This window comes from Nothobranchius furzeri, chromosome 14 (assembly GCF_043380555.1).
Source record: "Nothobranchius furzeri strain GRZ-AD chromosome 14, NfurGRZ-RIMD1, whole genome shotgun sequence".
NCBI lineage: Eukaryota > Metazoa > Chordata > Actinopteri > Cyprinodontiformes > Nothobranchiidae > Nothobranchius > Nothobranchius furzeri.
In genome coordinates, this window is record NC_091754.1 from 60,935,755 (window position 1) to 60,963,570 (window position 27,816).

Genomic DNA, 27,816 nt, shown 5'->3' on the forward strand with positions numbered 1-27,816 from the left:
GTAAATTATCTCTGTCTGGCCCCAAAACAAGTTCTTATCTGAATCTGGTGCCCTTGAGCCTGTGAGGCTGAAGTGATTACTCCCCCTCAGAAGAAATGTGGAATGCTGCCTTCGCCATGGCAACTCTGTCTCCCTATCCCAGCCTGGGCGGTACTACGACCGGTGAAGGCCGTTGAATTGTTTCCAGGAGTCACTGTGCTTTCTAAATCCAACTACCTCTCTCCCCTGTCCAAACGGAGGTGACGAGCGCTGCTTATCGCGGCTGCCTGCACTGACTTGTGGAGAGTCCCCAACCCTACCTCCTCACCTAGTGGACACTTGTGTTATGTAATGTCTGACTCCTGTTGCATTTCTGTCTGAGGTGTTTTTTGCATAGCAAAGCTGCCCTCCCTGTGGAGGGTAACTCTGAAGTGCCTTTTTTTCCTCCAACTGAACCAATCCTCATACATAAACCCTCTGATCTCTATAAAGGTAGCGCGACTCGGGTTGCGAATGACCACAGTCACCAATTCTTGTCATGTGTCTATGCCTATGTATGTCTGATCTCTGAATTGTGTGCACTGAAACTCTAATTTCCCTCTGGGATTAATAAAGTATCTTTGAATTGAATTGAATTGAATTGAATCTACTGCAGGCAAGTAAAAACTTAACAATGCACTGATAATATTTTGTATGAATGAAAATTAACACTTAGCACTGGCAGTAATTAAATCTTTCTTCCAGAGGGCAGAATATGTACAGCAGGAAGATGCATTACATCACTTCCTTTTTCCAGGTGCCACGCAATGTGTTTTATCCCATAGGTGGAACGCTGGAATGCTAACGGGATGGGTCTCTTAAAAAGCATAATCACTTTAAATGTTGCTACTGTTTTTAAAACATTTTGTTAACTTCCCTGCTCAGAGTGTATATAAAGGTTGTAGTTGTGGCTCTGCTAAGATGTGTTTCCCTGTCAAGATCTAGCTCCTCACCTGCTTTTCTCTGTTGAGTAATTTGTTTGCTCTCTGAGGCCCTGTCCACACGTAGCCGGGGATCTGCCAAAACGTAGATATTTTTCTACGTTTTGGCCTGTCATCCACACGAAAATGGAGTTTTTTTCACACGAAAACGGATCTTTTTAAAAACTCCGGCCAAAGTGAAGATCTGCGTTTTCTCCGTTTTGGGTGTCTGCGTGTGGACAGACAGAACCAGAGTTTTAAGGTCCGCAACATCACTTTCCGCAACAAAAAAAATGCTGACATCACGTGTGCGACCTGTGTTTACACTAGCCGACAGCATGGGTGCCCTCAGCTGCACTCGCTTTATCAACTGTCCAAGCGCTTTTTGCTTGTTTGTTTTTGCAAGCGGAATTACTGCTCCTTGCGGAAGACCACAGACGAAGGACGAGGTTAAGAACGGGGGAAGTACTGCCGCCTACAGGTCTGGCATGTCCTTAACAACGTATTTATCTGGGTACGTGTGGACAGAGTTTGTTTTTTAAACGAGATGGTGTGGATGCAAGTTTTTGGAGGGGCAGATATTCGTTTTTTTTAAAAACCGGCTACGTGTGGACTAGGCCTGAGACATGACCAGGGTCATTTCTCTCAATTTTCTAGCTGTCCAGTTTAAGTAGGTCGGAATGGCTTGTTCTGGTTTTTGCATCTTGTGCATGTAGGATAAGATCAATGGACTGACCCTCCTTGGCATCCCCATAGGTTTCTGAAGAGCTGAATTGAAGCCATATGGATTCCAATGACCACCATCTTGGCTGTATCAAACATCAATTCCAAACAATACAGAAATAGGCTAAGAGGTGGAGCTCTGAAAATGTGGGAAACCATGACACTCATTAAACTCTGAGCCGAGCAATGTGATGTTAACTGCACAGCATTTTACCCTATTCAAAGGTGTTTCACTGAAAAAACATTTAATTATGATTTCTGATTATAATCAAGAGATTTTTATGCAGGCTGAACATGAAAATAGACTTCTACAGCTGCGTCCTGCATCAGCTTCTGATCGATGGTGAAAGTCTAGGATTTGAATACCCTGACAGGGTCCAGGTTTTTGTTATTTGTGCCATTTTCTTTGCTGACAAGAATGAGTTCTGCTAGCTTAAGTTGGTCTACACAAGAAAAGAGCTTTCTGCGGACTTTCAACTCAACAGCTCTTTTTCCACATTAAACTTTGTGGTGTTGCAATGTCTTTGGAAAACTGTTGGAAAAATAGTTTGAGCTTTTGTGGTTTCATATTTGCAAATATAGCAGGGGCTAAAGATTGACAATCCCTATTTATCCACATAATTATCGTGATTGGTTGGTGTTGGACCAGAGTTGGCAGACTGGTGAGGTAAAAAAAAATGTGTAAAATTAGGGACCAAAATGAACAAGTGGCAGGAAAACAGGACAACAATTAAGGATAAGAATGAGGATAGCAGGTAGGCAAACCAACAAGTAAAAGAGGAAAACAAAAGAAGGACACGAAAACAACTGGAGGAACCAGGGAGAGTTCAAACAGTGGAACAGCAATCACAAAGGTGGAACTAGTGAGCTGATGCATAAATTTAGCAGAACACTGTGACACCATGCTTCTGGAACAAGCGTAGTGTCACGGTTATTAGCTACATCATGCGCTTCACAGACATTATGCACTGTTTATGCATCCGTTGGAAAGCCAGGGCTACACACCAGACAGGGCAGAATTCAGACCCGTGAGCATGGCAGTATTGTCTCAGTGCTATCTGTAAGTTTGATTGATATTTAGGCTTATAGGAGAAACAAGAGCTGATTTGTACTGTTGGTGTAAGGAAGAAGTTGTCTGAGATTACAATGTGTCGGGGAAATCCACCGATTATACAGACAGACAGTTTAATATTCCTGTGACAAGTCTGGTGAGACAGACGCCAGATGTCTTCAGGCAGGTTAAGGATAGACTTGACTTCGTTTGGTGTGAGCATGTCATCCATGTTGTAGCAACCACAAACCAACACTAGTACAGTTCATTACACAACACGTACAAAAAAGTGACTTTACCTCTCTCTTCTTGTCTTTGCAGAAATGTGCTCCCTTTCCTTTTCAGAACCCGTGAAACGCATCCATGAGGGGTGAAAAAGTGTCCGTGTGAAGCTGAGTTAGGAATTTCATTCATGTTTTACGTTCTTTGAAGTTAAAAATAAAACCACAACAAATTGAGTTTAAAGATGCTGGATAAAATTTTATTGACTCATCACAAAGTCTACAGTGCATGGCTTTACTTTTAATTAATTAGACAACCTTTGGTTTCATTTACAGGCAATATATACAACATGTTCATTGCACATCCAGAACAATAAATACATTTTGTACATTCTTTGGTCTTTCGTTTGTGAATAGTGGTCATTTTAAAAATTATTGTTCTTTATTATCGCTTCAAAATTGGCGTGATTCACACTTATAGTCCAAATAAGTGAAGCAAGAAAATGTAATTTAAAGTATTAATGTTTGGAGTGAGACAGAGTGGTATCTACAACCTTTCATTTAAATCACATCAGTCTGGTTTTTACGCAAGTTCTCCTGAAACATGAACAAAACAAAATAAATTCACATTTCTCATTCAGGAAATAACATGACTCCAGAAATTAATCCAGTTACTCAATACTGGTCAACTGACCTGGTCACCCCAAGTTCAAATCTTTGTGTTTTGGTGTATGACTTGAGACAACCCAAAAGGGTCAAAGAAAAGATTACAACACTAAAGTGATAGTTTGGATCTTTTGAAGTGTAGGTCTTTGGAAAAGTTACGAACAATTAATGTTAGCTGTTGTAGACAGTGACTTGTGCAGCCTTAGTTTAAAGAGGGCCTACATTCGTTATTTCAATGATTTCCTGGTATCACTAGTATGAATGAATGCCTCATGACTAGTTTTCTGTGGAAAAAAGACTCCGGCTCTTCTGTTTCAGGAAGTTAAAGTTAATCGGAGGGGTGGGGGGGCACCAAATTACAGGATCTACTGTTCATAGTATCCCAACATCTCTCCTCTGATTGACTAATGGCAACGCGACTCTTTCACTGCTTCTGTTTGCAACGCTGATGTTTTATCTCCACACATAACACAAGCCTGAAGAAGTTCTGCTGTGGTGTGGAGTTGCTAAGGCTAATTGTGTGCTTTATAGCCAAGATGCACTCTTTTCCCTCCTGGACGATAAATCATCTTGAGCCAAGATGTGCGGATCCATTAATGTTAATTGTGTCCGATTTACGTGTGTGATGTCAATCTGACAGGCTTTTCTTACCCAATCATTTCCTCGTCTATTTTCTGTCGGCGGCTGATGCAGGAGTTAGGGTGGAAGCCTGCATGTTGACCTCAGGGTGACCAATCATTTTTCAAAAATTACAAGTAAAACCCTTTCTCCTCAGTGAGCCTCTCCTGTAAAGAAACAGATTACATCTGATGGAAAAGTTAAGATCTCATCACAATGGATCTAAGTCCAAAGTGTGTTAGAAACTCACAGCAGTTTACAACAATGCTACTTTAAAAACATTTACATCCAAATAGATTTAACTTCCGTTGTTATTTCAGCTAAATAAAATTACATTTGCCAAAAGTGCCACATTTGTTTGAACGTTCCTTTGGAGATAACAAATTTCCCTTTAAACAAATTAACTTATTAATTTTTTTCAATTCATGAAAATGTTTCTTTAAAATTGGCTGCGCAGTGGCACAGTGGTTAGAGCGAGAAGGTCCTGGGTTCGATTCCCGGCCTGGGATCTTTCTGCATGGAGTTTGCATGTTCTCCCTGTGCATGCTTGGGTTCTCTCCGGGTACTCCAGCTTCCTCCCACAGTCCAAAAACATGACTGTTAGGTTGATTGGTCTGTCTAAATTGTCCTTGGGCGTGAGTGTGTGTGTGCATGGATGTTTGTCCTGTGTGTCTCTGTGTTGCCCTGCGATGGACTGGCTCTCTGTCCAGGGTGTACACCGCCTAAATGCCCGTTGACTGCTGGAGATAGGCACCAACCCCCACCCCCCGACCCTGCGTGGACAGAAGCGGGTTCAGAAGATTGTTTACCGTTAATCATAGCTCTTAGAAAGAAATCACAATCTACTGAATCAGAATCGACAGGTTTTCCGATATTCGAGTTTGGAATCAGTCAGAACGATTGTGATGGTGCATCATTGCGCTACTTTTCCTTTTCTATAAGTTGACATATCTTGTTTATTATCAACAACTAGGCTGAGATTTAAAATAAAACATGGCAGTTGAACTAGCTTGTGTCAGTAGCGGGATTTTCGGCACATGTCGCAGCGACACGCCTTCGCTGTCAGGATCTCTATTTCATCATGGTGACGACCTTGAGGACAGTCCAGGCGAACTTTGACCTAAAAAACACATAAGACCAACAGGATAGGATTAGTAACATGGCGCTCTGCAAACTACCTTATACTCAACACGTTCTCTTTATAGTCCATTTTTATCCCCACCGCTTCTCACCTTAGCCTCTCTGCTGATGGTGCAGCATTGGGATGCAGAGGTGATGTTGTGTGTGAAGTTGGAGGCCACCAATACAGAGTACCTGGATGGGAAGGCACTGGACTCGCAGTAACCCACGCATGCGTAGACCAGATGGGTGCCTTTACACGTGCCACGCCGGTCGCTGCGGATGGTTACGTTAAAGGCTAGAAGAGGAGAGGAAGTGTGTCAGGGAGTATGGAGGACAAGCAGATGACTCTTAAACTGTACTGTTGTCTCGTGAATCTCTAACAAATTTAGCATGGCACCCTTGGGGATCTCTAATAATTTGTCACTTCCTGTTGGAGGTTAGACTGCAAAATATTATTGTGTGAAAGAAAAAACTGTAAGATTTTCATCCCAAACACTCAATAAGTAACTCTATGCAGTGATAGTAAATGTGCTTGCAGGAAAATGAAAGCTAAAGGTAGGTGTCCCCCATTTTTTCCATCCATCCGTTTTTCTCCGCTTAGTGTCACGGGGGCAGCAGCTTAAGGAGAGAAGCCCAGACTTCCTTCTCCCCAGCCACTTGGGCCAGCTCCTCCAGGAAAATCCCAAAGCATTCCCTGGCCAGCCAAGAAACGTAGTTCCTCCAGCGTGTCCTAGTTCTTCCTTTGACTCTCCGCCCGAAAGGACGTGCCTGGAAAACCTCACTAGGGAGGCGTCCAGGAGGCATCCTAACTAGATTCCCGAGCCACCTCAACTGGCTCCTCTCGATGTGGAGGAGCAGCAGATCTACTGCGAGGCCTTCCTGGATGAACGAGCTTCTCGTCCTGAAGCCTGATTTATACCTGTCAGTTCCACAGAGAGACGCACACACATTGACAGAGAAATTTTGCTCTCAGACTTCTCCATCCCCTGAGGAATGTTGCAAAGCAATTTTCTACCAGGACAACAGAGGGCGTAGCACTTTTCTGCGGTATCATGCCACCATTACACTCGTGTAACCAGTCCATGATACTGTATTTACTAATGTGTTTACATATTTCAAGGACTTTATTACACGGACATATTTGTCCTTCATTCATCTCCACTTCTTCATGCGGTCACCACCTCCAAACCATGCTCTAAAACCATTTCTGTCCTTGAAAAAAATTTTTGCTTTGTATTTTTAAACTACTTCAGTCATGGGTGAATAAACATTCATATTCTATTACTTTTTCCGCGATGCGTTCTTCAATCTGTTCCGTGTCTGCCGCTAAATAACCTTTTACTTTTTGACAGGGCTGTTAAAGGCGAGTTAACCATGTTAGCTTAAACTCATGTGCTAACATCACAATATAGTACTGATTACTATCGTGTACCAGACAATTAAAATAGTATCAGTCAGTTAATATAATATTAATACTCATGAGCGTCTGTCAGTGGTCTCATACTCGCTAATATCCGTTCACCTAACCTAGTTTAACGTAGAGAGAGACGCCTGTGATCCGGTTCTGGAGCTCATGCGGGCTTCTGTGAGCTGGATCTGACCCAGACACCAACGAGCCAGTGGAGCTGGTATTTTTAAAAGCCGTGCATCATCTCCTGGTGGTCCAGGCGGCGGTTCTGATCTGGTTCCGACCCGGAAATCAGCTGGCCCGCTGAGCCGCGCGTCTCTTCTGGTAGTTGGTTCTGACCTGGTTCTGACGGTGATCGGAGCTCCAGAAATCCTCATTTAATTTTTTAAACCCCGCCTCGGGTCTCCGGAGCCAAGCGCGGACCTCCCTGACCCGGTACCGACCAACGCGGGCTACAGAAGTCCATCTTTCAGCTGCAGAAACGCCCTCAGGCACGGAGATAGAGGCGTTGCTCCTCTGATCTGGAAACCCGTGGACTCGATGTCCAGACAGGCTGGAGTTGGTACAGCCTTCACACACTCTAGTTTATCAACATGAACACAATCCAACACTAGTAAACACACACTGACTGGATCACATGACCTCTCTACCCTAAAACTAGCCACTCTCCACACTGAGCTGAGGCAGCCGAGCTTCTGACTCCCTTTGGTTACGTCAGAGGTTCACATTTAGAAACAAGCTTGGCTGAGAAAGGTCCGGTTCTGCTAGAAATCTCTGCTGTTTTTTTAAAACCAAATATCCACAATAAGCTTTTTAAATAGCATTTTTTGGACAGCGTTTTATATGAATTAGAAAAAAAATTTAACCTGCAATTTGCTCTTTAACTCATTTAAAGGAAGCAGCGTCCTGATCAATCACAAGTTTGCAGTCTCTGTCACTTATTTAACAATTTAGGCATGTCTCCTTCAGCCTCTGTGAGCCAACACATTACTGGCTTTGCCTGTCTCCGTACAGACGCAGACAAAGAAGTATAAATCATGCTTTATGGAGAGCCCATTCACCCTGTGGAGAAAACTAATTTCAGCCGCTTGTATCCGTGATCTCGTTCTTTTGGTCACTACCCAAAGCTTGTGAGCATAGGTGAGTGTAGGAACGTAGACCAACCGGTAAATCGAGAACTTTGCCTTCCGGCGAAGCTTTCTTTTCACCAGACACAGCACCAATCAGCCTGTTGATCTCATGAACCAGACCCTGAGATACTTAAACTCCTCCACTTGGGGCAGGATCTCATCCCTGAACTAGAGAAGGCATTCTACACTGAAACACAACACTTTTGTTTTTGCTCCAATTTTTCATGAGCTGAACTCAAACATCTGAAAATTTGTCTTCATCCACAAAAGACCCATGACTCTCAAATATTGTTCTGAAATATGTCTACATGTGTGTTAGTGAGCACTTTTCCTTTACCAAGACAATCCATTACACCTCACAGGAGTGGCATATCAAGGGGCCGATTAGACAGCATGAATAATGACTGGTGTAGACACATTTCAGAACAGTATTTGAGACTCATGGGTCTTTTTTGCATGTAGAAAAAGTTTCAGATATTTGAGTTCAACTCATGAAAAATGGGAGCAAAAACAAAAGTGTTGCGTTTATATTTTAGTTCTGTGTAATTTTTTACAACTCACGACCATGGTCTCAGATTTAGAGGAGCTGATTCTCATCCCAGCTGCTGGAGATGACTTTCTGATGAAGCCAACAGGACCACATCGTCTACAAAAAGCAGAGAAGTGATCCTTAGGCCACCAAAACAGATTCCTTCTCCAACTTGGCCTGTCCATAAGCGTTATGGTGTTTCTACGTATAAATGCATCACTTCTTCGATATCTATGATGATTATACTTTGATTGGCTTGTCTAGTGTTGGCGGGGTTGTTGGCTTCTGTTTCTACTGCTGAATAGACTTGTGTGTTACTCTCAGCTGATTCAGAGGCCATATAAATAAAGTGAATAATCAGTGTATAAATCCAGAAAAGAAAGAAACGTAAAGAAGTTTATGGAAAACCGCAAACTACTAAAATGATGTCATTTTCATTTGTTGTATATTTTTACATACGAGTGAGGGTAGGAGGGATCGGGAGATCGACAGGCGGATTGGTTCGGCGTCTGCAGTGATGCGGACGCTGAGCCGGTCTGTCGTGGGGAAGAGGGAGCTGAGCCAGAAAGCCAGGCTCTCGATTTACCGGTCGATCTACGTCCCAATCCTCACCTATGGTCATGAGCTTTGGGTAATGACCGAAAGAACGAGATCGCGGATACAAGCGGCCGAAATGAGTTTCCTCCGTAGGGTGGCCGGGCTCAGCCTTAGAGATAGGGTGAGGAGCTCGGACATTCGGGAGGGACTCGGAGTAGAACCGCTGCTCCTCCGGATCGAAAGGAGTCAGTTGAGGTGGTTTGGGCATCTGGTCAGGATGCCTCCTGGATGCCTCCCTGGGGAGGTGTTTCGAGCATGTCCCTCCGGCAGGAGGCCCCCGGGTCGACCCAGGACACGTTGGAGAGGTTACATCTCCGATCTGGTCCGGGAACACCTTGGGGTCCTGCCGGAGGAGCTGGTGGAGGTGGCCGGGGAGAGGACGGTCTGGAGCTCCCTAGTCGGGATGCTGCCCCCGCGACCCGGACCCGGATAAGCGGAGGAAGACGACGACGTATATTTTTATTACCTATTCGGCCTGGGCAGTTTTATGGTTAGTAATGATTCGAGTGTGAGAAAAGTAATTTTGGTTTTACTTATTCTCTTAGAACTCGTAACTGTTGCCACCTTTAAAGGTGAACTCTAAATGTTTCATATTTCTGTATTCACCAGAAAAATCATGTGTCCCTCTCATAAGGTGCAGGTGAAGAAATCTGATTAATCTCTGGTGCTTCCGTCATTAAAGCTTCAAATTAGGCTAAAAGGAGGTTTTCTGAATTATTATTTATGGTTTGGTATGATTCATGGTTAATATCTTGTCTTTAAACTCACGAAACATGTGACATCCTGGAGTACGGCTGTCATGGCTCCAACCCAGAGGAGAGAAGAGCAGCAGCAGTGAGATCAGAGGCAGAGCCAGGAAGCAGATGTGTGACACTGTGCACTGCAACATCTGGATGGACCAAAAAAGATGGTGTTACTGGAAGAGTACAGGATGTCAAACCAGCAAAGCATCTCTGCTTGAATAAAGTTTAATTTTAAAACAGACATTTTAAAGTTTTTTCTTCTGTTCACATCATTGAAACACGTTTTCTTTGACATTTCCAGACTGAGATCACCAGGTAGGTTTTCATCCCCCACAGAAAAGGTGATTTCCCCTCCTGCAGGACCGTGTCTATGTGTCACCTGGCTGACAATCACCTGATGTGAGTAAAAACAATCCTGTCTCTACGTTTTCAGTCTGCCTCATCGAACAGTTACCTGCCAACACATGCACGCTAGCAGCTTCAGCGTGGACACATGCAGAACCTAGCAGCATCACAGCATTTACCGTTTTCACCTTTATGTTGGTTACAGTTAGCAAAACATCCACTTATTGTCGTGAACTTGGCAGAGGACCGTAAGAACACCAGAGCACAGTTGGCGGTGGTAAACAGTTTTTATTAGCCTGAAGCTAAGAGGAGATGTTTCCGGAGTGGAGTTCAGGTAAAGGCAGCGTCTAGGACAGACGTGGGTCGGAACCAGGCAGAGACAAAGCAGCTTTGAGGAGCAGGCGATGGACCACCGGAATGGGCCCGGTGGAAGGCGTGGACGAGGGAGCGGTCGACGAAGTGACGGGCAGGAACCCAGGACCGCTCCTCGGGACCAAGCCCCTCCCAGTCGACCAGGTAATGCAAGCCGCGACCCCAGCACCGGGAGCGGAGGATCCATCGGACAGACCACACCGGGCCGTCAGGCTGGAGCCAGGCAGGAGGAGGGGGCCCAGAGGTGGGCAACAGGACCGATGAAACCACTTGATCTTTGAGACGAACAAAGGATGGATCCGTAGAGTGCGGGGTAAGGCGGAGACGAACCGCAGCAGGGTTCAGGACCTTGGAGATGAAGAAGGGTCCGATGAATCTGGGGGACAACTTCCGACAGTCCACCCTGAGAGGAACGTTTACTGAGGACAACCAGACCCTCTGGCCCACCCCATACATGGGAGCCAGAACACGCCGCCTGCTGACCGAGCGGGCGTAGACCTCCGAGGCGTGAAGCAGGCGATGCCTGGCAGACTATCAGACGCGGCGACATCTGAGGGCGGAGTGGAGTTCAGGTAAAGGCAGAGTCTAGGACAGACGTGGATCGGAACCAGGCTGGGACGAAGCAGATGTAAGAAGCAGGTGAGAGACATGGTCGAGGACAGGCGTGGATTAGAACAAGGTAGGTACAGGACGTGTTTGTGGGCAGGCGTAGGTCATGGAGGCAGGCAGAGTTCTTGGCGAGGGTCAAGTGTGAAATTAGGTTGGTAGACGATGATCAGGCAGGATGAAAAGGCTGGAAGATCTACTAGCAGGCGCACTCAATAATCTGGCAGGTTGATGGTGGTAGACTGTGGAATATATAGCTGGTGAGGCAGGTGTGTGGCATGAGCTTGATGAGGGGACCAGGTGTGATGCATGAAAGCTGATGAGGTGGATGGAGGTCAGGACATGGCAGGATCATGACACTTATACGCAAGATGCACATGTGCTGGCCTCCTCACTCCCACGTTTGGAAAGAGAAAGTCATATTTTCCTGGGAAGTTGGTGGTCCTGACCTTTGCCCTCTAGTTTGGCAGCTTTGGGACGCCCCGGAGATGCCGTCAGCTCCATCAAATTAACAGCTCAATCAGGACGGTGTGTGTGTGTGTGTGTGCGCGTGTGCGTGTGTGTGTGTGTGTGTGTGTGTGTGTGTGTGTGTGTCAGCTGGTGGGAAAGGAAGGGAATGCCTTCTTCTGCTCTCATGTGGGGGTTTCGTCTCCAGTTTGGTTTGTCTTTGAGGGTAAATATTATTTCAGCACACTTTGGGAGGTATACTCTCTCATAAAAAGTTTCAAATGAAAGCGCTTTTTAGTACATTTTAGGTGAAAACTGAACACCCTGTAAAAGTACTGACAGACCCGACAACTCGAGTAAGATTCATTCATATGTGGATTTATAAGAGAAGAACTCTCGACTTTAAACTAGGGATAAATATACTAACATTGTCTAATTCTTAATTTCAGATACCGATAAAAAGTCCTCCTCCAACAAAAAAATGAAAACTAAATCATTCTAACATCACATATCTGACATAAATACTTAAACTTTAAACATTTTCTGTCTAAAATACGTCAACCACTTAAATTTAAGTTAGGCAACGGAAGAAAGTACCATAATGATTTAGTCTCCAACAGCAGCTGAATCACATTCTCCCTCAGATAATCAACACCCACTAGACGGGGTAGATTTCTACTTCTTTACACAATAAAACAACATTACCTCAGATCTGTCGTTTTATGACATTTTGAGTGAGAGAAGTAAAGGTTGTGTCATTGAACTGATCCTTTCAGATGTTACATTTTAATGCCAATATAGGTCGGACCGACTTTAAAAGCAAGTTTCAGTTTTAATTCAGTAGAAATAGGATATGAAATTTTACATTTAGTAAAGGAATGCATGTCACCCGCCACGTTTAATGTCAGTTTAAAAGTCGGACCATCTAATGCGGAGAAATGATGGATTTGTAGCCATTTCACTCAAATTCCCACAGAATGTTTTCAAAGTTTTCCTTCGGGAATGCGAGGTTTTGCATGATCACTTATTATGTGCAAAGCTGCGTCGTTCAGGGCCACTTCGGGGCTTGTTAAGTGAATTAGCCACTCGGACCTGGGTTCACCCCAAAGCGAAGCAACCCTCTGATTCGTTCTGAGAGTTTCACCAAAATCCGCTGAATTAGATATTTCAATAACAACCCAAATGAAACCGGACTGTTTTATTAGTTGCTCTCAGTTATTCATCAAGTCAGGTGGCATAAATGTTATGTTTTCATTTTAAAATATCTGTCCTCAGCAGTCAGCGACTGCAGTATGTATGCACTCATTAACATCTTAATGTTGTTTATTTATTCCATATTTATTTATTTATTTTGTTTATATCTCAGTAACATGATTTTTTCTCATATGCCTCTGACAGGCTGCTGAAAGTCAATAATTAAAGCTTTTCGTACAGTTACCTAATTTCCTAAATTATTTCATAATTTAAAACGTTAAATACGAGTAAATAAAACTTTTAGGAAAAGATTCAAACATGATTCTACTCAAAATGTAAAAAAATACACCCTATTTTGTTCAGAAATCATCATTCAGGCGTTACTAATGTTCTAAATAACCTGTTATTAATATTAATGTGCATCATGTTTAATTTACGTTCATTACTGAGGATAAAACCCATTAGAAAAGCTTCAGATTCTCACTGACAAGTTATTTCCATTGCATGAAGCAGTTCTTACCTGGACAGGTGTGTGTTCTCAGGAGGAGGTGTGTTGTCTGGTAGGTGAGCTTCATACAGAGATATAAGCACTTGCAGCTCCTGACACGCCCACGCTAACACACACACACACACACACACACACACGAGTGTGCTCTCTCCTCCTTTGCTGCAAATCCTTTTACCTGCACAACCGAATCCTCCACCAGAGTTCAGAGGCTCCATCTCATCCGCCCGTTTTAAACCTTCAGGAGCGTGACCTGCCGCTGACTCTCACACAGAGGAAAACTAGATAGGTTTTCCATCAGTGCAGAACACACACACACACACACACACACACACACACACACACATGCACAGCTCTACCTCACCTCGCAGAGACTCACACATGTAAAAACACACATGTATGCACAGAAAATGATCATGATGCTCATTCTGAGCAGATCCTAATGAGACAAATCAAGGCTGAGTTTTCCGTCTGTAGCTGCAGGAGGAAGGCCACAACCGGGTCAGGGTCTGCAGTGTGTGTGTGTGTGTGTGTGTGTGTGTGTGTGTGTGTGTGAACACATGGTTTGTATATTGTTGATAAAAGCTGGCTCTGCTTCTCCTCTTCTTCATCTTGAAATGAGATTGACCTTATAGCCACCATCTTCACCAGACTAGTCTTTTTATAGATGATATAGATTTATTGAATAAATCTATTCATCAGCAAAAACCCAAACTACCAATTCAAGTCACTAATGTGTAATTTAGACAAAGTTCAGTTAAAAAAAAGCAAATTTGCCTCTTTTATGACATTTAAAGGACTCGGAGATTCAGGTTTTCAGCTCACTGTTCTGCATTATTTTGGGTAGTTTTACTGGGTGTTTGTTTTGTAAAGCGCTTCGTTTTTGGTCTTTATTCCTCTACTTGTGGTTTTTCTTCTGGAGAAGATACAACAGAGAGATGAATGATGTGAATGAGCTGCAGCACATCATCAGCAGGACAGGAACACTGAAACACAACACAGTGACTCAGCGAGGTGACTGGTGTTTGTATCGTTCCCTGGTCCTGTCGCGTTCAGTTACCATGGAAACGGTGGATTCGCTGATGATCTCATTAAATGTGTCCGCTTCCACTTAAGCTCTATTATTTTAATCTGAGTGAGTTAGTTTGTGTTACATCATATCCGTCTGCTCATGTGGCAGTGGATGAATGGTGTGTGTGTGTGTGTGTGTGTGTGTTTAGGCACTTTGTCAAAGTAAAGAGAGGATTAAGTAAAGTTTTCCTGTTTTTAACACAATGTTTTTGGTCCCGTTAATCTATTTATCCCCATCTGTAAAAAGCACCCACAAACGGAAATAATCCCCAGCCATCTTGTTTTATTCTGTCAGAATATTATTATGACATAATATGAACGTGTTTTCTTATGTCAGTTTTTTACATGTTTGAATATAAGTACCAGTAACATAATTTAATAGACTAAACCCCAAAAATGAATATGCCGAAACAACTTGTCACACACCAGTTTCTCATTCAATCATTATTTAAACCAAAGCCAGATCAAATAAATTTAGAAAATGTCTCTGAATAAAAGATTGTCGTGTTTTTGAATGGCCTGAGGGAATTAAGTGTTGATCTGGCCTTTATGCGCTGTAGTTTTCTGCAAGAGGACAGGGGTACCCCTTAATTATACAAGATTTTATCATCTGCAAACATGATGATTTTTTACATGGCATTTTTTACAGGAGCTCCTAAAATCAGTTCAACTAATTATAAATGTCCCATGACCGAGTCTTGTGGAACGCCTCAGTAATAAAGTCTAGTTTATATCACAGAGATACGCAACACCCTGATCCGCGACACACGTGCTCTGAGGCAGGGCCACAGAGAATGACGAGGACATGCCAAGTTTTTAACCTGTCCATCAAGAGCTAAGAAGAGTACAAGCTTGCAGTCTGTCAGCGCACCACTTCCTTTAAATCCATCAACAGCACCACTCTTGAAAAACAATGAGTGCCAGAGATATCTATTGGCAGACAAGGAACAAATCTGAGAACATTTTGTGGAAGAACTTCGTGTTTGCAGCCGCAAACGAAACGTTGCCGGTAAATAAAACCTTTTCTGTGTTTTAAAAAGAACTAAAAGATTAAATCAGTTTGATATGTGTCATGGATTTGATGTTTTAAAAACATTTTGATGGCAAGAAAACACCTTTCTTCGAAAAGTGGCAAAAGTTATTTTAGGTTTTGTGTGAAAAGACGGGTAGGACTACAAATGTTTGTCTCACCATATTGATGTCATCGAACCAGACACAGAGGATAAAATGGCTGTGAGTTTAGCCAATCTTTCCTCCAGGATGACAGAAGGAGCATCAAACATGGAGAAAACCACTATAAATCTGGCCATGTGGTAAGTAGCAGCTATGCTAGGAGAGAGGAGATTTTGTGGTGATGTTATTAATGCGACGTCTGATTTGTAGTCATATTGATTTTGGATTTTTATGAGCGGATAATTCTCTAAGTAAAGACAGACATAGATGAAACTCACATCTAGGGTCGTCACGGTGTGAAAATGTAACCTCACGGTTATTGTGACCAAAATTACCACGGTTTTCGGTATTATCGCGGTATTTTTTAAACGTGTTACATTTTCAGACAACTAAATAAACCCTATATATCAGGAAAATATTGTCCTCAGTTTGTGTCTAAATTTAGCCTAAAATGTGTTATTTTGTAATGATGTTGTTTATTTGTTTACATTTTTCCTTTTTAGTCTTTAAAATACCAATATTTGCCCATAACTTCTTATTTTTTGTCTGTTTGATGTCATCATTTTAAAAATATTAGATCAGATGATACTCAGTACTCAAGTAGCCTTCTAATCAGATACTTTTTTACCCTTACTTGAGTAATAAACCCTATATCAGGAAAATATCGTCCTCGGTTTGTGTCCTTCCAGTGAGCTTTGCAGATGTGGGAAAATGTCATCAGGCAGTAATCGTTGTTAAATTCATAATTATTCTCGGAGAGAGACCAACTCTTATCTGCCCCTGGGAGCCCCGTAATGCATAGCGTCATTTCAACATGGCGGTGTCCGCGACACGGTTTATATGCAGGTAGCGGCGCTGCGGCTGCTTTATATAGCCACTCGTTGCGTTCTCCCTCAACCCAAATCCTCGGATCACGCATTTTAGCTAAAATGCTAACGTTAGCTTGCCTTGCGTTGGCTGTAGAGTTGTGGGTGATGGTCACGCAGATGTGTCATGAGATTTGAAGCGTTGCTGCCTTTCACAGACACTTTTTCTGCACGTGCTGCAAACAGGATAGCCGTCTTCTATCAACTGTCCCTCGGCATTCTTCAGATATCCAAAAGATGCCCGTACTTCCCACTTTGTCTTCTTTGAGGGATAATAAATGTCCTGAGCGCTGCCGTCTCCTCCTTTGGTCATTATTTCAGCTTTAGCGTCCAGAAAGTTTTGGGTTGTAAACAACAAAGTGTGCATGTGCCGCCGGCATCAGCAGATGATACGGTGGCTGGTAAGGGTCACCGCGCCTACACCGCAGCCACGGTAATCCACCGAGATAATAACCGTCTTGTTTTAAAAAAAAAATATATTATTGTTAACTTTTTTCCGGGATTTACCGCTACACCGGTTACCGTGACAACCCTACTCATATCATTTATTTTTATTTTTATTCAAGTACAAATGTGTGATTCAGGGCGTAAGGCAAAGCAGATAAGAAAATAGCTTTCATAGCTCCGTTCTGCGGCGGCGTAGAGCTGCCACCCACACTACATAAAATTGGAGCGATATCACGCATTTGGCTTTTTGGGGGGATTTCTTTGGTCCAGGGACCCATGATCTGACCGGAAGGGGAGGAGACCACTTAGGGAAGTGGATTTTCCATTATGGTGTACTCAGTGAAGCTCAGTGAAAAAGGCAAAAACACACAGAGTACTACAAATATAAAGACAACCATGCTTTATTAAAATTACATAGGACTTTGTTTAAGTAAGAAAGCAGATGTGTTCGAAAGGCTGTAAACCACATAAGTGATTTTTGTTGGTAACCAAGTCTTCGGGTTTATCAGCATTTTGTGTCAGGAGTTAGATAAAAACAGTATTTTATTTTAAAGGGATAAAATATTATAGAATGATAAAATAACTGGTGAGAAAAAAGTAAGGATATGACAACTAACTGTAGAAAACACAAGAGACGAGTGATGAGCGGATAAAAAAAGGTGGGCTGGGTCGGAACGGGCAGGAGTGAGTATGAAGCCAAAAGAGATCCACCAGGTTGGGTCCGTCAGAACGTCTCACACTCCGTGTCCTGTGTGGAGCAGATGGAGCAGTGGCAGTGCAGCGCCATGGGGTAGTGGTACAGAGCTGAGACGTTGGGCTGGCAGCCCGGCAGGCGGGCCGTCATGTGTCGGATACGACTGTAGGTGCACACGCGGTGGTGTCGGTGGATGAACGGGGGCTCAAGTATGGGTCTCTGCAGGGGTCACAAACAAAAACACCTGAGCATTAATCATCATGCTATTTTTTAGGAATGCCATCGCTAATGGGATTGTCTGTGTTTCGGTAGTTTAAATTATTTGATGAACTTGTCAGTTTTGTTCCACACAAGAGTTTACGTGAAACTCTGTTAATGAGCGTTAATGTCACCCGCAGCTATTCTGACTCCTCCAGAGGCCAGCTCCTGCAGGAGTTTGTTTAAAGGTCTTCAGAAATAAACATGTTATATAAACATGTTATATATAAATCAATTAAAATTTAAAGATGTATTAAATAATTTCATCATCCTGTCATGAGGAGAGTGGAGCCTTTAGGCTTGTTCTCAGACTAGCCGTTAGCTCATCATTCCTGAAGGATTTCTCTAAACAGAGGTTGTTCATGAAGCTTTAAACTCTTCAAACATTTTAAATGACTGTAAGGCAACACTTGTCTCTATTAAGACAGAAAAATACATTAAGATGCATTTTACAGTTTTACAAAACCTCATTTTTACAATCTAGTATTTTCTCATTGATAAAATGGAAAATGATGTTATGTGTTCAGACTTTGCCAAATAAACAGAGAGAGAGAGAGAGAGAGAGAGAGAGAGAGAGAGAGAGAGAGATTTCCCAAATTTGATTTCTGAGTAGATCATGCGGTGTGTTCTACCTCCCAGGTGTGACAGCGCCCCCAGCAGGCTTCTGTGGTGATGTGCAGCCCCCTGCAGCCGGGCTTAAAAGCCACAAAGGAGAAATCACGCACTGCGCAGCCCCGGAAGCTTTGGAGCGTTGTTGTCATGGAGACAGACACCACAGCTGCCACGGCAACTAGGAGGATGAGAACGGAGAGGGATGGAGGATGGAAGGGCATGCTGGGAAGGATGGGAACGCAGACAGTTTTGTGGCTGGTTTATGATAAAAGCTGGTTTTGTTTCTTATTGATAATAAAATATTTTATAAATCTTAATGATTTTATTTAAAATTCACCAGTCGTTTACACACAATTTAAAAGACTAAGTTTCACCTTTAAACTTTAACAAATGCTTAATAAAATGTGCCGGGTGTTGTGTGTCCACCTTACTACTTAATTAGATGGAGCACTCTGAATTAAATCAGGACATGAAGCACGGTCTTTCTTGGATCCTTTATTACACAACCTTCATGTGTTCTTTCTCCCCGGCCACTTTATGCCCCCGCCCCACTTCCGGTCTCATTTACATCCGGTTCAAAAGTCCTCCCCTTAAGACATAGTCACAAATCAAATATCAGTACATGACATCCCCCTTTTTCTTAGATTCAAACTTTGGTCTTAATAACCTTTCTTTTTTTTTTTTTTTTTTTTTTTCTTTCTTTGAACATTCTTTCTTATCTTACTTTCTAACACTTATATTTTCTAACTGTCTCGCCCCTCGTTTACATGTCCACATACACATATAAACTGGCAACTTGAACCTTAACCCTCTTGAAGTTACCTCTTCAACTTAACCTATTATGATTTATTTCACCACAAAATCACGAAACCTCTCAGGTATCTTTTTAATCCTCTGCGATCTCCTTGATCTCTCTGGTCCCTGTGGGCCCTCTTGTGTTGGAGTGAAGGTGTCAGTTGTTGTGGGTGTCTCACCTTCTTCCTTTTTAGGTATAGTGTTTTGTTCGTGGTGTCCTTCTCGGGTCCCATTTGTCTCATATTTCTTCACGTGTGTCGTATTCCGTTGATAACGAGCTCCGGTTGGTGATTCAATAGTGACTTGGTTTCCAGTTCTGCTTACAACTTTGTGTGGTGTTGTATTGAATGGTGTTGTAAACTTGTCCACTTTGTCTTGTTGAACCAGCACGGTGTCTCCCGTGTCAACGTTTGAATACTCTGCCCCTCGTCGTTCATCGGCATAAATCTTTGATTTTCCTTTCTGTTCCGCATCTCTATCACGCACGTCCAACTCCGCTGTTTTCGCCTCACTGATGTTCGGTAACTTTCCTCTCATTTTGCGGTTGAACAGGAGTTCTGCTGGGCTTTTGCCCGTGGTTGGATGTTCAATGCTGCGATACACTGTTACATATTTTCTTAACTCTCGCTTCCAGTCAAGACCTGCCGCTTGTGCGATCCTGATTCTTTTCATCAGTGATGCATTTTGGCGTTCCACTTCCCCATTTGCTTGAGCCCATTTTGGTGTAGTTCTTATATGTTTAATTCCATTAGTCTCACAATATTTCCCGAACAGCTCAGATTTGAACTGTGGGCCGTTATCAGATTTGATGGTAACTGGTAGCCCATGTCTGCTAAATATACAGTCAATAGAGTCAATGACCTTTTCAGCAGTTGTAGATGACATCACCTCATACTCATAATATCGACTGTAGTAATCCACCAGTACGAGTATCGAGTGGTTTGAAGGTAGCGGTCCCAGTAAGTCTACCGCCACATCTCGCCAGGGCCCATCCGGTAAAAGTGTATTTCTCAGTGGCTCCGGTGGATCCGGTCTGGCTACTATTTGACATCCGTGACAAGCTTTACAGAATTTTTCTACAGCTTTGTCCATCCCTGGCCACCAAACTTTTGTTCTGAGATGCTGCTTGGTTCCAACGATTCCTAAATGTCCTTCATGAGCTAGTGACAGCGCTTGAGCTCTGAGGTTTTCTGGCAATATAATGCGAGTTCCCCGCAAGACTATGTAGCCAATGACACAGAGTTCATTTGCAATGGGCGCGTATGCTTTGCATTTTTCAAAGTGTCCATTGTCAATAGCTCTTCGCACTTCTGTTAATTCTGAGTCTGTAGCAGAGACTTCTTCAACCTCTCTTGTTGTGAGTGCTTTTGGAGTAGCATTAACTGCCACAAATCTCACATATTCCTCAGATTCATGCTTGTGTACCTCTTTTGACGTGGTATCAGAGAGCAGTCTTGACAATGAATCCGCAATGTTTTGTTTTCCCGCAATGTGTACTACTTTATAATCATATGGCTGCAGTCGTAGAACCCATCTTTCTATGCGTGCACAAGGTTTAGATCTCGGACTGTATATGACCTCTAAGGGCTTGTGGTCTGTGATGAGGTCAAACTTCCTGCCATATACATACGGATGTAGTCTCTCACATGCCCATACCAGTGCTAGAGCTTCTTTCTCTGTTTGAGAGTATCTTCGCTCACAGTCTGTTAGACTCCGACTTACATAGCACACTGGTACTTCTTCTCCATTCTGTGTTTGTATTAACACTGCGCCTAGGCCTACAGGGCTTGCATCTGCTATGACACGAGTTGGGGCTTCTTTGTCAAAATATGCTAGAGTACCTGCTCTAGCTAACTCAGCCTTTAGTCTTTCGAACACTTGCTTTTGTTCTGGCCCGAATGTAAACATCACTTCCTTTCGAGTTAAACGTCTAAGCGGCTCAGAGAGTGTAGCAAACTGTGGTATGAACCTACTACTGAAACCGACCAGTCCAAGAAAGCTTCTCACCTCAGTAGCATTCTTTGGTTCTCGGGCTTCCACCACAGCTCTCACTCTTTCTTCAGTTGGGCCGATGCCTTTCTGCGTAAGCAGTATTCCCATGAACACAAGTCTGTCCATGTTGAACTGACATTTCTCTGCGTTTAGTGTCAGGCCACAGTCAGAGAGTCTCTTCATCACAGCATGCAGGCGCTTGTCATGGGCTTCCTGGTCTGGTGCATGTATGATTACATCATCTGAAATGTTCTCAACTCCTTCAATACCAGCTAGTGCATTGGCGATCTCATGCTGATATTGCTCACTAGCTGATGAGACTCCAAATATCAGCCTTTTGTATCGGTATACCCCGTTATGCACTGCAAATGTAGTTATCTCTCTTGACTCCGGGGTAAGCTCTAGTTGATGATATCCCCACTTGAGATCGAGTTTGCTGAAGATTGCAGATCCGTTTAGTCCTTGCAAGATTTCATCCACCGTGGGTATGGGGTATCTTTCCCTGATTATTGCCTCATTTGCTTTTCTCATGTCTAAGCACATTCTGATATCTTTGTCACCTTTCTTTGGAAGCACCACTACAGGGTTTACCCAAGGTGTAGGTCCTTCCACACGTTCTATGATGTCCATGTCAATCAGTTCATTGATCTTTTTCTCCACTGCATCCCTCAAATGATAAGGTATGCGTCTCAGTGGCTGTGCTACTGGTTTCACGTTTGGATCAATGTACAGGCTGATCTGTTTGGTGTTTAGTTTCCCTACTCCTTTGAACACTTTTGGATACTTTTCTTTAAGAGTATGTTTTAAATCTGTGACAGCCGCCACATTTTCACCTATTTTCAACACTCCTAACTTTATGGCAGTCTTTTTCCCCAAGAGTGGTTCACCATTACCTCTAATCACAATGAATTCAGCCTCTTCAGTTCTGTCACCAATCTTGATTTCACATCTGAATGCACCTTTAACCGAGAGTGCCTGTGCTGATGAATATGCATATAAATTCCTCTGCTCTTTGGGTACATATGAATGACACTTTATCTTTTTAGCTTTTAGCTTTTCCCATATGTTTTCTCCCATCACATTACTTGTAGCTCCCGAGTCGACTAATATTTCCAACTCTATTCCCCCAACAGAAAAGGTAAGTTTCTCCGGTGAATTATCATCATTTACAACAAATGCATAATCATCCTGTTCAACAGCATTCACATTTTGTTTCCTTTGTCTCTTTGTACGACACATCTTCGAAAAGTGGTCCTTACCATTACACTTGTGGCATGTTTGTCCTCGTGCTGGGCATTTGGGATCTTTGCCCCTGTGGTCAGTATAACCACACCTGTAACACTGCCTGTCTGTCTTGGCATCATCTTTCATTTGTCCTCTTGGTCTGTGGTTCTTCTCTTTCTTTGCTGTAAAAATCCGGCTGACCGTGTTCTCTCCTTTCCTTTCCCCGGTACCGCTCATCGCCGCCATTTGCTCCTCCACTCGTTCGCAGTGAGAAGCCACCTCCAACGCGCGAGTCAGCGTTAAGCCTGGACCTTCCTCCAGCAGCTTTCTCCGTACATATTCAGAAGTGCATTTATTCAGGATAGCGTCCCTTATCTGGTTATCATTGTCACCTTGAAAGTCGCAGTCTTTTGCAGCTCGCCTCAAACGTGTACAAAATTGTTGCACAGTTTCTCCTGGTGTTTGGGATAATTTGTGAAAAGTTTGGCGTGCATATGCCGCATTCACCTGAGGAACAAAATAAGTGTTAAGTGCAGTCACCGCAGCGGCGTAATCCGCCGCTCCTCCCGTCCGAGGTAGAGTGGAGAAGACGTCCTGTACGTCCTGTCCAGCCAAGTGCAGTAGAAGAGCGCGTCTCCGCTGTTTGACAGCGTCCGTAGCATCATCAGCCAAAATAAGACCTTTCCCATCAGCAAACAACTCGAAGGATGTTAACCACCGCGTCCATCTCGGTCCGAGCGTTGCTGGATCAGTGTAGCAGGAGAACGGTTGAACACCTGACTTTTCCATGTTAGCCCACAAGTTTTCGCTAACCTCGTGCCGCCGCCGGGTCTACTTCTCCCAAAAACAAAATCTTGTTCGTGTCATCCTCGTCGCCATTGTTGTGTGTCCACCTTACTACTTAATTAGATGGAGCACTCTGAATTAAATCAGGACATGAAGCACGGTCTTTCTTGGATCCTTTATTACACAACCTTCATGTGTTCTTTCTCCCCGGCCACTTTATGCCCCCGCCCCACTTCCGGTCTCATTTACATCCGGTTCAAAAGTCCTCCCCTTAAGACATAGTCACAAATCAAATATCAGTACATGACACCGGGAGCACTAGGTGACCTTTAGCGCCATCTAGCGGTCCATATGGTTACTGCAGCAAAATCAACTTTTCCTTCTTTCATTTTAAGCATAAATAATTAAATCCTTTTCATTTACAACTCCAGTCCACAGTTGTTATTTCTTCTCCATCCAGTGCTCTTAAGGCTCTTCTAATGTCAATACTTAATATCATTTCCTCACGATGCTTCTACATAATCACATCTTCATTAGATAAAGGTCACTCACACTTCAATGAAAACCAATAAAAACGAATCATCTTTAAAAGGACTCAGCCTCTTGTAGAAAACAGGAAGCTGCATTAATATTATAAAATAAATCTGCTCTGCTGCTTTTTGATGTAAAATCATTTAAATCTGCTTCTATTAAACTGTTAAAGAGCGACTCTCACCTTTTAATCCAGTCCAGAGCAGAGCTGCTGGTGTCCTGTTCGGGGCAATCTGGTGAATGGAACCAGTCTGTTGCTGTTGTTTTTAGGAGACCATTTGGGCAGACGGACACGCTGACATCACACCAATTACAACGAAAATCATTAGAGACCCCAAGACGGAAATAATAGAAAGTTCCAGGAAATAATGAGACTTGTCTGTGTTTTCTTACCCTCAACCTGCATCTGTGTGTTTGAGAGAGACGGCATTTCTGTGACAGAACCCTATAAAATTAAATCTATTTCTGCAACTTTTACTACATTTTAGAAAAATATATAATATAGCATGTATATTCTATACCCCCCCACCCCCCACCCCACCCCCACAAACGCGCTTTATTGCACCCATGGTCACTCGCCCACACACACTCACACACTTTTATGAGCCACAGCTGCCCTGGGGCGTACTGACGGAGACAAGGCTGCCATGCTCTGGTGCCACTGGTCACTCTGAACACCACCAGCAGCCATGGAGGATTAAGTGTCTTGCACAATAATTCTGCCAGTTTAAATGTGGAATATTTTAATTTATTTCACCTCATTCATAGATTTAGGTGAATATTTCCTTAAAGCATTAAAGGCAGTTGGTGCCTGGAGGTATTAACCATTTAAAGGGAACTCACTGCAATCCTTGGAAAATCTCATCCTTCCGATATCATTGGAGGATGTTAACCTTTATCTTTTTTTATTCTGACATTTTACAGTTTATCTAATCCTCTACTTATTTGTGTTTTTCATACTTTTTCCTCTTTTTTATTGTTAAATACATTTTTTTTCAAATTTCCTAAAGTTTTTGGTTTCAGCTTCAAATTAAAATCACCCAAAACGACCACTCTCCCTTCAGCGAGCTAAAGCTGATAAAACGAGTGCTTGTGAGTTTCCGTAGAGGATCACAGTGCAGGGAGACATTTTATCCACAAAGACCATGGGGTTGGTCTTGTTCCTGCAAACAGACCAACAAATAGCACCGGCCTGTTTTATAAACAAACATTGCTGCTTGTGAACGCAGATTTTTGTTTAGCAACGCTGCGTTACACATGACCAACACCATTAAACAGCAGCGTGTCATGATTTTTATGACTGGGTTCTGAAGTAAGATGAGAGACAAAAGGCCTGTTCCCACTATCGGAACGTACGAGGACATTTACCAAACCTTTGCAGCATGAGCGCCTTTCCATTTCTACAGAAATCTTAAAGGAACACTTTTCTGGGACACGTCAGGGACAAACTGAACACCTGAACTGGGGTGTGTACTAGGAAAGGCTCCATGCAGTCGCTAGGCAGGACTTGTGGTTAACTCCTGGTGACTCAGTAGGAAATGACATTGGTTGATGTCGCCAGAACAACCGGCATTTATAAGAGTGGAAGAGCTGCTACTCAAGCAGAATGGAAGGAAAAGAAATTCACGCTGCGATCCTGCCTCTTTAAAATCGCCGTTTTAAACTTCCAACACCTAAAAATCTGGCACAAAAGCCGCCACAAAGTTGGTGCTTAGTAGTCTACGGAGCGCTGTAGAAACTGGCTCGCTGCTTTGTGCATCACACAGCTGCTCTCCTGGTCCTCCAAATGGGTTACGTCACAGCTAAAGTAAAACCAGGAAGAGTGAGTCAACAGTAGCGATGGGTACCGAATTCGGTACTTTTTAAGGTACCGACCGAATTCCATAGTACCGACTGAGCACCGATTCACGTCATTTGAAACGGTGCCTCGTTTCGGTACCCGTCCATCATAACGATAACTTGCCTAGACAGCTGCACATGCGCAAGAGCGTTATGTCGTCGGTCGCTGTGAGCCAGTTGTAAACAGAGCAGCATGGTAGAAAGAACGCACGCTAAAGCTTGGGTCCACTTCACTAAATGTGATGGGTAACTGGGTGATGATGAAACCAGCGACAACGATCTAAGTGAGACATCCTCATCTTAATCTGCTCCAGTAGGTAAATATAATGTTTAAGATAACGCTAGCTTGATATGTTAGCTTCCGTTTCGCTAATGGTGCGTTCACTTTCTCCTCGGAACTCCGAATTTTCGACTAGAAGAACATGAACGCGCTCTAAAGTTTGGCTTCACTTTACTAAATGCGACGGGTGATTGGGTGAAGATGAAACCAGCGACAACGATGTAAGTGTGAGGCATCATCGTTTTAATCTGCTCCAGCAGCTAAATAAACAGTTTAAGATAACGTTAGCTTGATATGTTAGCTTCCATTGCCGCCATTGTTATCAGCTAATGGTGCGTTCGCTTTCTCCTCGGAAATTCTAACTTCCCAGTAGGAAAAATCTAATGAAAAGGACGGCAAAAGGAATGAAGATACACAGTAAATTTAGTTCACAGTAAAGATGTTTGCATCAGTTTAATTATCAGCTTATAAAACTACAAGGACGATGTTAAAATACAAACAGTTGTATGTTATTTATCGTGATATTTATCAAATATGGTTATATATTGAGAAAAATATATATTTAATTATAAAAGAGAATTAAAATATTAAACACTCAAAAGTATCTAAAATTGGTACCGTTAAGTACCGGTATCGATTCCTAGGTACCGGCAATTAGTACCGAATCGATTCAAATGTCAAAGGTACCCATCCCTAGTCAACAGTTGAGATCAGGAGCTGAGTATTGCCTAGACCAGGGGTAGACTACTCCCTTCCCTAAAGGCTAGTATCCAGCATGTTATAGTTGTCTTCCTGCATCAACACACCTGATTTGAATGAGCAGGCGATTAACAGGCTTTGGCAGAGCTTGATGAGCTGCTGAATCAACTGTCTTAGAGCACGGAAACAACTAAAACATGCTCAGGGAAGGGAGTTCTACCCCTGGCCTAGGCTATCTGATACTGATCAGTGACCAGAACTCAGATCCGATACTGGATCTGATGTTTACTATTTAGTCAAATATCTGCATTAGTGTGGAAAATCCACACGGATAGGAGAGCAAAAGCAACATGAAAGTTGAAGCTGCACGAATCCTGACAGCAATACACATTTTAAACTCCGCCCCCTCTGATATTTTCTGTTGGTTCCTTTAGTTTTTGCTAGGCTGCATGTTCAAAAATTCACTTTTTCCAAGAGCTGTAATTATTGGATGCCTATGTGAGAGGAGGCGGGGCTTGTAGATTGACTTCTGGTGGCTTCTTAAAGAGACAGAAGCCCAAAATAAATGCTTTCAGTGGCATAAGTGATGAGAGAAAAGTGACAACACACAAAAACAACACAGACTCTCAGTGTTTTCTCAAAGTGAAGATTCATTTTTTTAGCACATAGATTTTTTTCCTCCATTCTACATCCCTGTTATGTAACATACAGTAGTAAGCTTCTCTACATTCAAATCCCCCCTCCCCTCTGGTGTGTTGGTCCCCAAAATATACATCTTCTTCCTCCTCTTTCTCACCTTCTCTATGGTTTTTTTCCTCCAACATAAACAAACACAGATCATTGGGCAGACAGTGCAAATCTAGAAATCCTGTGAAATTGCTACGTAATGCAGTTGTAGGTTTATTAACATTAGATTCTCGTCCTGTAGCTCTGACTTATTGCCGTGCCTTCACGTCGAACTGTTTTCCCCTCCTCATTTTACTGCCTGTTTTTATTTATTTGTCCCAATGAACATGGCTAAAGAGGAAAGGTGGCCTCAGGTGATACCAGCGTCCATCTCTCTTGATTAGGGAGAGGGAATGTTGTCATATTTTCTATCTGTTTAAAAATAACAAAGAACGGCGGGGTTTTTCTCAGTTCAGCAATCTGCTGATGTTAGCAATCACAGATTATTTAGAACTGAGCGACCACAACTTATAACAAACCGGGGAAAAGGTTCCGTGTCAGTGACTTTGTATATTTTTGGCCCTTTTTGGAGGTATTTGCGAGCGATGTTTGCCTGAATCATGACAAAGTTTTTAAGAAATGTCCTTCGGTAAATGTTGTAGGTTTAA

The 27,816-nt window shown here is 43.0% G+C and overlaps 3 protein-coding genes across 4 annotated transcripts in view; 1 reads left to right on the top strand and 2 right to left on the bottom strand.

Annotated features, from left to right (window-relative positions):
- Positions 1–3,327, top strand: part of LOC107377128 (membrane-anchored junction protein) — a 56,278-nt gene extending 52,951 nt beyond the window's left edge. Inside the window, exon 10 of one of the 2 annotated variants that reach the window (XM_015946554.3) lies at positions 3,034–3,327. In XM_015946554.3, coding sequence (XP_015802040.1) covers positions 3,034–3,079 — 46 coding nt within the window. In that variant the 3' untranslated portion in view covers positions 3,080–3,327. The remainder of the gene's footprint in view (positions 1–3,033) is intronic. The other variant, XM_054748817.2, reaches the window with a different exon arrangement.
- Positions 3,328–5,094: 1,767 nt separating this feature from the next.
- On the bottom strand, positions 5,095–13,341 carry gpha2 (glycoprotein hormone subunit alpha 2). Its single transcript, XM_015946555.3, has 4 exons — positions 13,231–13,341; positions 9,772–9,892; positions 5,450–5,634; positions 5,095–5,337 (listed from the first exon to the last, which is right to left on the bottom strand). The coding sequence occupies exons 2-4, from the start codon at positions 9,890–9,892 to the stop codon at positions 5,233–5,235; spliced, it is 411 nt and encodes a 136-aa protein (XP_015802041.1). The 5' UTR covers positions 13,231–13,341; the 3' UTR covers positions 5,095–5,232.
- Positions 13,342–17,410: 4,069 nt separating this feature from the next.
- LOC107377130 (glycoprotein hormone beta-5) lies at positions 17,411–18,635 on the bottom strand. The gene is made up of 2 exons (XM_015946557.3): positions 18,357–18,635; positions 17,411–17,685 (listed from the first exon to the last, which is right to left on the bottom strand). Exons 1-2 carry the CDS (start codon positions 18,555–18,557, stop codon positions 17,497–17,499), a joined length of 390 nt encoding a protein of 129 aa, XP_015802043.3. The 5' UTR covers positions 18,558–18,635; the 3' UTR covers positions 17,411–17,496.
- Between the last annotated feature and the right edge of the window lie 9,181 nt (positions 18,636–27,816).

What these genes read in the sequence shown, in the direction of transcription:
- gpha2 (XM_015946555.3), bottom strand. Translation starts at nt 9,892, where the DNA reads ATGTTGCAGTGCACAGTGTCACACATCTGCTTCCTGGCTCTGCCTCTG. An exon ending in TCCAGGATGTCACATGTTTC is followed by an intron (nt 5,635 to 9,771) that starts GTGAGTTTAAAG and finishes CTCCTCTTCTAG; the next exon opens with CCTTTAACGTAACCATCCGC. An exon ending in CCATCAGCAGAGAGGCTAAG is followed by an intron (nt 5,338 to 5,449) that starts GTGAGAAGCGGT and finishes TGTGTTTTTTAG; the next exon opens with GTCAAAGTTCGCCTGGACTG.
- LOC107377130 (XM_015946557.3), bottom strand. Translation starts at nt 18,557, where the DNA reads ATGCCCTTCCATCCTCCATCCCTCTCCGTTCTCATCCTCCTAGTTGCC. An exon ending in GGCGCTGTCACACCTGGGAG is followed by an intron (nt 17,686 to 18,356) that starts GTAGAACACACC and finishes TGACCCCTGCAG; the next exon opens with AGACCCATACTTGAGCCCCC.